Below are 6,700 nucleotides of genomic sequence, written 5' to 3' on the forward strand. Positions count from 1 at the left end.
CAATGGACTGGGGGTAGTGGGTGTGTGTGTGTGTGTGGGTGGGGTGCCAGGTGATAGGATTTGAACTCAAAGCCCTGGAGAATGCAGGGCGAGGATGGGGCCAAGAGCAGAGGGCAGAGGGCAGGAGCTGGTGGGAGAGCCAGGGAGGCAGGAAAGGGGGGGCTGTTCTCTCCAGAGTCAATCCCTCCATCCACCTGAGCCTGGTCAGGGAGGGAACACCCCATCCCCACCACCTTCACGAGTGCTCACAGGCACCTCCACTCCCCCCAGGTGGGAGATCTGAGACTCCCTGCTCTCCCCACCAAGCCTGGTCTGCACCACACTCAAGCCTCAGGGCTCCACGTGGATGTCCAAGCTCCCGGATGACACCTGATGTCTGTCCCCATCTCCTTGGCGGTTCTTCCCTGTGGTCACTCCTTGTGCCCGCGTGCATGGGGTGTGAGTGATGCCCACACCGGCCTGCCGTGCATCACTGTCCTCTGGTGAATGCCAGGCTTAGATCCCAGCCCCTCGTACTTGGCCTTTTCTTGTACGTTGAGAAGCTCGGTGGGCCCTGGGAGGGGGCCAGGGGCTCCGAGATTCTTGTCCTGGTGGGAAGAGCAGGGATCCAAAGGCTGGGAGCCTCCCCTCCCTCTGGCCAGGGCAGGGAGGAAGTCTGACTAACTGCAAGCATTGCCGAGGAGAGCTTCCTGCACACACCTGCGTGAGCTCCAGAGTCCTGCTCCCCCCTGGGACTGTCACAGGGCATCTTATATTCTTGACGCCTCCGTGGGTCTGCATGAATAAGCCAAGAGGCTGTAGCCTGACTTTGGGGGGTTAAAACGGATAAACGCACAAGCTGTGTGAGGGAGTCTCGAGATGGCAGGAAGGACTAGGGGTTGTAGTGGATCCCATGCTCTTTATGAGGTTCCATCCTTGGGGCTGCAGGAAGAGCCAATGGGATGATGACTGCATGAGGGGAGCTTCAGGCCTCCTGTAGCTCGGGCTGCAGAGGGGGCAGGGGTTGCATGGGGCGGAACAATCAGGGGCCAGGCCTCGGGCATGTGTGTGCCCTGCGGCAGAGCAGACGTGGGCTCCCCCGTGCTGCCTGGAGCTTCCGGACGGACCTTCACAGGGGAGGGGAACAGACTGTGCCATGCAGCCCAAAGGACAGGACCTGAGGCCAGGGAGGAGGTTGCTGGGGAGAAAGCGAGGGCTCCTGGGAACCCCATCCTGGGGGGGCACAGCAGAGAGAAGCAGCGGCTCCCATTCTCAGAGGGCACGGAGCCGCAGGGCCCACCCATGTCCATCTGTCTCTTGTCTGTCCGTTCGCAGGCGTGCCGATGCTGTCCGTCCAGCCCAAAGGCAAGCAGAAGGGCTGTGCCGGCTGCAACCGCAAGATCAAGGACCGCTACCTGTTGAAGGCTCTGGACAAGTACTGGCACGAGGACTGCCTCAAGTGCGCCTGCTGCGACTGCCGCCTGGGCGAGGTGGGCTCCACCCTCTACACCAAGGCCAACCTCATCCTGTGCCGCCGGGACTACCTGAGGTGGGCCGCCTCCCACCGCCTGGCCCTTCTGCTCAGAGAGCCCCCGGCTGTGGACCCAGCACCCAGAGTGCACAGCCTGAGTGTGTGCTCAGCCCGGACTGTCCTGCCCCTGCCCTGCCCCCCCACATGCCCGCAGAGCCCCCATGGCAGGGCCACGCCTTTAACTCCTGGGACTCAGTGGCCACCACAGGTTCCGGGCAGGCATCTGTAACCACAGGCACCTGAGCTGAGCTTCCCGTGGGCACCAACCTGTCCCTGCCCTGCCTTTGTCACGTGCTTCTGACCCCCATCCCTGGATCTGGGAGGGGCTGCCTCGGAGGGGCTCCCAGGAGCAGGTGGAAAAGCTCTGAAGGTCCTGGGCCCTCCTTCCCACCTCTCCCCAGGGCCCAGCTCCCCTCACTTTTCCAGAAGGGCCCTGGGATTAGATGCCCGGATACCTGGGGAGCAGGGCAGACAGCCAGGCCCTGGGAGAAGGACTGCTGATGTCAAAGCTGAAAGACCTGGGTTTGAACTAGCTCCGAGCCTCAGTCTACCCCTCTGTGAAGTGGTGAAAAGGATAACTTCCCGCTTTGATTCATCTGAGCTCTAACTCCCCCTCCCCCACAGCCTGCATCCTATTCCCTGGGACTGTCTCCCCCAATTAACCCTCCCTTAGGCCGTCTATGACATCAGCAAGGCTGGAAGGAGGCCACAGAGCAAGGGCCTTGGCGGAGACCCAGCATCTGCATTTGGCTCTCACACAGGCTCCGGGTGGTGGAGGGGCCTTGTGGGGAAGAAAGGCCCATCTCATTAATTAATAGGTCGGGGCAAGGGATTCTTGGGGCTCCCTCTGCTCAGGTATGGAGGTGGTGAGGGGTGGGCGTATCAGCGGAGGCTCCCTGCTTCCCCAAAGAGCCTAAGATTTACCTGCTTGCAACTTCCCTTTTAACTTCTGCCTTTTGCAGGAGTTTGTTGCTGTTTGTTGGTTTTTTAAGTGATGCAATAAACCAGGGCCCGTGACTCAGTGTTCCTGGCGGGGCTGGACGAGAGAGGCTGAGGCCGGGAGGAGAGGTGATGGAAGGGATGCTCCTGGGACTCACCCCCCAAGGACCTGGATACAGTGTCCAACTCTGGAGGTTTAGGACATCACCTGGTTGAGAGGAGATGACAGACCATCCGATGAGTCCGAGGAACCTGGAGAGGATGGGCCACAGCGCAGGTTGGGCTTGTCAGAGAGCTGAAGCACCCACAGCATTCTGGGCCCTCCCAGCTCCTGGAGCCTAGAGGTGTTTCCCTGGGTGCTGGCAGAGGCCAGGGAATGACTGTGGGGCCAGGTAGGCCAGTGGGCCAGAGTAGGGGTGCGACTTTCCTTGAGCTTTTCAGCCCCCGAAAAATGGCTCTCCAGAGCCTGCCCCCTCTGCAGTCTTATTGGACTGGTGGCAAGAATGGCCCCTCGTGGCAGGCAGATGCTGTGGCCCAGCCTTTGTCTGCCTTAATCTGAGCCACCGCGCCGCTCGGGCTGATGAATAATGGAGCCAAGCTAGTCCGCAGACGCCTGAGCTTGAGCTGGACAAATCAGGGATTAGAGGGGCCTCCCGCCTGCCTCTCAGCGCCTTGCCTCACGTGGGGCTTTCTCTGCCAGTGTGCAGGGCAGAAGCTAAGAGAAGCCTGGCTGGCTCAGACCATTGAAACACCCAGTCGGGGATTAGCCTGTGTGGAGCATGTGAGCTCGCTGTCCCTGGAACTTGGCAGGCAGCAGCTACAAGAAGGGTTGTTGGCCTCAAAGTGGCATTGTGCCACGGTCCTCGGAGCTTCGTTTTGACGTCTATCCTGTTGTAGGAACATCTTTGGACAGGACCATCTAGTCCATCATCCCCTTTTAAAGACGGATGGACTGAGGTCCAGGGAAAGGGAAAGGGACTTAGGCAAGTCGCATAGTTGAGTTGGTAGCTGAAAAAGACCCCCTCGAAGGGTTGTTGTCAAGGTTAAATGGGTTGATCTTTGTAAAGTCCTTAGGACAGTGCCTGGTACATAGTAAACACTATATAGGTGTTCACTACATGAGTTGCAACTGAGCATTTGCAAAAGTTTTCACAACAAGTCTGTGAAGGTTGTATTTCAGTCCCTATTGTACAGTTGAAATAAATGAGGCTCAGAGAGACTGGGTGTCCTGCCTGAGGACACACAGCCTGTGATTGGCCAGCTACCTCTAATTCCTGGCTTGTGTGAATCTAAAGTCCTGCTTAGGGTCCAGCCCAGTATTCTGGTGACACCAGAGGCTTGAGGGACCCCAGTGGGAACCTAGGAGGAGGCCTTGCCAGCCCAGCCCAGGGATGGGCAGTGTTAGCTGACCCTTGAGCCCCTACACCTCCATCCCTCAGTTGATGTGCCAATTTCTCTGAAACCTAATCTGTTAGTAAAAGCTGGAGAGACAGGGTTGGGGGGGAGGGGCATGGGTGGAGGCAATTGCCCTGCCACCCTCTCCCGAGCTCCCTGGCCGGCTCCTGAGCATCTGCACCCTTCCCTCTGCAGGCTGTTCGGCACCACGGGAAACTGCGCTGCCTGCAGCAAGCTGATCCCGGCCTTCGAGATGGTGATGCGGGCCCGGGACAATGTGTATCACCTCGACTGCTTCGCCTGCCAGCTCTGCAACCAGAGGTGAGTGCTAGACGGGTAGAAAGTCCAACACACTCACTAGACCCCAGGTGACTCCTGCCAGAACAGACCAGAAGCTGTGGAGGCCTGCATGCAGATGTGGGTCCCGTGTGTGTGTGTGTGGCTGCATGTGCATGCTGTCCTGAGTACTAGTATGTGTGTACATATGTGTGTTTTATATATGCCTAAGCACTGTAGTCAGATGTGTGTGTTCCCACACTGTGTGCGCATACCCCTTTCTCCTTTCCATCTCTACCTCTGTCCTCTCAGGGTCTTTTCCTGTTTCTTTGTTCTGTCTGTGTGAATGTAGTGGATGGGAGCATGTATGGGCTTACTGTGTATGCACAGGGTGCCATGTGCATGTGTGGTTTTAAATATCCATGTCCACGTGGGCATATGCATATGCATGTGTTTCTAAGTGTGTACTCTGTGCATGATGAGTAGGCAGGTGCAGGAAAAGACCGTTTTAAATGTGCATGTACTAGGGTTCTGTACACATGCCCTGTGCCCTTAGTGTGTGCCATGTGCATGTATGTTCTAGTGAGAAGGGGTTCCCAGGCCCAGAGGGCGAAATCTCTTCAGGGAACAGCCCCTCCTTGCTGACTCCTCTTCTGTGATTCTGGTTCCCTCCCAGCCTCCTCTCTGGTCTTTTGGCCCCAGCCCTGTGGGAGACCTCAGGGACCTAAGGGACTAGCGCCCTCCTGGCTGGGGGGCTCTGAAGGAGGCCCCTTTCTCAGGAGCCCCTAGACAGGAAGGAGCATATTCCCAGAGGACTAGGTCCTGCAGGACCTGTAGGGAACACTGTCCTGGCTGGGGCTCTGCCAGACCCGCTGCTAGGAGGGCTCGGTGACATTGCAGCGCCACCTGGTGGTTAGACTGGGATCTGCTGGGACCCTGGGGTCCCACTGACAGCTCAGCCACCTTGGGGACATCTTTGAGGGAAGGGCTGAATCCTCCAGGGCTTAAGGAAGACTGGATGAAGAGAGGGAAAGGCAGAGCCCTCCTTGGTAGGGCGCAGATGGTGGAACAGGGTCCCCTCCTCCTGGACAGATGCTCCAGGAAACCCACAGGTTCTGCTTAGAGAGAGTGCCTTTCACTGACCATCCTCTTAAATTGGGGAGGGGACAGGGGGTGGGAAAATTAACCATTTTACCCCTTTCTCCTTCCCATCTCTACCTCTGTCCTCTCTGGGTCTTTTCCTGTTTCTTTGTTCTCCTCTCTCTTTCTCCCTCTCTGGGACAGGGGTAGCTTATTCCCATCCCTTCTCACTCACACCAGCCCTCTATGGGGGATCTGACTGGAAGGCCTGTGGCCCAGGCTTGTCTGCCTGTCCCACCCCCCAGGCTGCAGGGCCGGGCGGAGGGCCGGGCTAACCCACGGACTTTAGGGTGTGCCCTCTGGAAAGTTCAAGGAGCAAACCCCCAGGACCTCATGTCCCATGGTCCACTCCAGCCGAGCTGGGCTCTCTGGGGCCAGAGCCCTCCTGAGTTCTGTCTGGGGGCCCCCGCTGCCCTCTGGGACCCTTCCATGACCTGTCTCTCCTGCTCGGATTTTCCAGGTTTTGTGTGGGAGACAAATTCTTCCTGAAGAACAACATGATCTTGTGTCAGATGGACTATGAGGAGGGGCAGCTCAACGGCACCTTTGACTCGCAGGTTCAGTAATGCCCGGCGCCTGGCCTCCGGCCCGTCTGTCCGTCTGCCCGCCTGCCCACCGCCCGGCCGGCCAACCGCTCTCCCGCCGATTAGAACTCCTCCGTCCTCCACGGGAAGGACGGCCCTCCCTCCGCCGGTGCCCATCTGTGTGTGACCCTCCTGGGGCCAGGCTGGGCCTGTACAGTCTGTCTTCTGTATATAAATGGGAACATTTATTTTATGAGAAATGTAATGCGATTTTATTACTGGCGTGGATTAAACTTATGAATGTTTCCGGGGAGGTTCCTCTGCATTGATCACATGACTGACACAGACCTGGGCCCCCTCCCTGCTGCTTGACAGTGGGGGTGCTTTTGGGGGTGGAGGGACATGGAGCAGGGCATGGGGTTCTCCAGGTGGGTTTTAGGGGGGGGAAGCTGGAGGGAGGGGGCAACCCCAAGCACCCCAGAGGTGGGAACTGGGGTGCCCCCTTCCCCTGGCAGAGCATGTGCCCTGATTCTGAGCAGATCCCCAAGATGAAGAGGAACAAGATGAAACCCTTTCTTCCCCGGGTTCCTCTGTTATATCGATCCACTGAGACCCCCCTCTCTCTGCCCAGAGAGCAACCTAGCTCTGACCTCCTCCATAGTGGGACCCCAATCCGGAGCCCCCTACACGGAGTACCACCCTGAAACCCCTCTTTGCTTTCAGAGTGATGGGCAGCGTTTGCTGTCTCCTCCCTGCAGCTGGGCCTGACTTGGGGCCCAGCCCCCTGCCCTTTCTGGGTGACCAAGAACAGTCCTGCTCCCCTGTAACGCAGCCCGCGCAGCTGGAGGCTTCCGTTCACTCAGTCGGCAAACCTTAATCCACTGTCTCAGCCCCACGCCTTAAGCACCAGACCTGA

At 58.3% G+C, this 6,700-nt stretch overlaps 1 protein-coding gene across 1 annotated transcript; it reads left to right on the forward strand.

Annotated features, from left to right (window-relative positions):
• The first annotated feature begins 1,190 nt into the window (after positions 1-1,190).
• LMO1 (LIM domain only 1) lies at positions 1,191-6,095 on the forward strand. The gene is made up of 3 exons (XM_015563735.1): positions 1,191-1,528; positions 4,040-4,165; positions 5,721-6,095. Exons 1-3 carry the CDS (start codon positions 1,323-1,325, stop codon positions 5,824-5,826), a joined length of 438 nt encoding a protein of 145 aa, XP_015419221.1. The 5' UTR covers positions 1,191-1,322; the 3' UTR covers positions 5,827-6,095.
• Positions 6,096-6,700: the final 605 nt, after the last annotated feature.

The sequence above is a fragment of the Myotis davidii genome, unplaced genomic scaffold (genome assembly GCF_000327345.1).
Source record: "Myotis davidii unplaced genomic scaffold, ASM32734v1 scaffold118, whole genome shotgun sequence".
Classification (NCBI taxonomy): Eukaryota; Metazoa; Chordata; class Mammalia; order Chiroptera; family Vespertilionidae; genus Myotis; species Myotis davidii.

What these genes read in the sequence shown, in the direction of transcription:
- LMO1 (XM_015563735.1), top strand. Translation starts at nt 1,323, where the DNA reads ATGCTGTCCGTCCAGCCCAAAGGCAAGCAGAAGGGCTGTGCCGGCTGC. An exon ending in TGCCGCCGGGACTACCTGAG is followed by an intron (nt 1,529 to 4,039) that starts GTGGGCCGCCTC and finishes TTCCCTCTGCAG; the next exon opens with GCTGTTCGGCACCACGGGAA. An exon ending in TGCCAGCTCTGCAACCAGAG is followed by an intron (nt 4,166 to 5,720) that starts GTGAGTGCTAGA and finishes CGGATTTTCCAG; the next exon opens with GTTTTGTGTGGGAGACAAAT.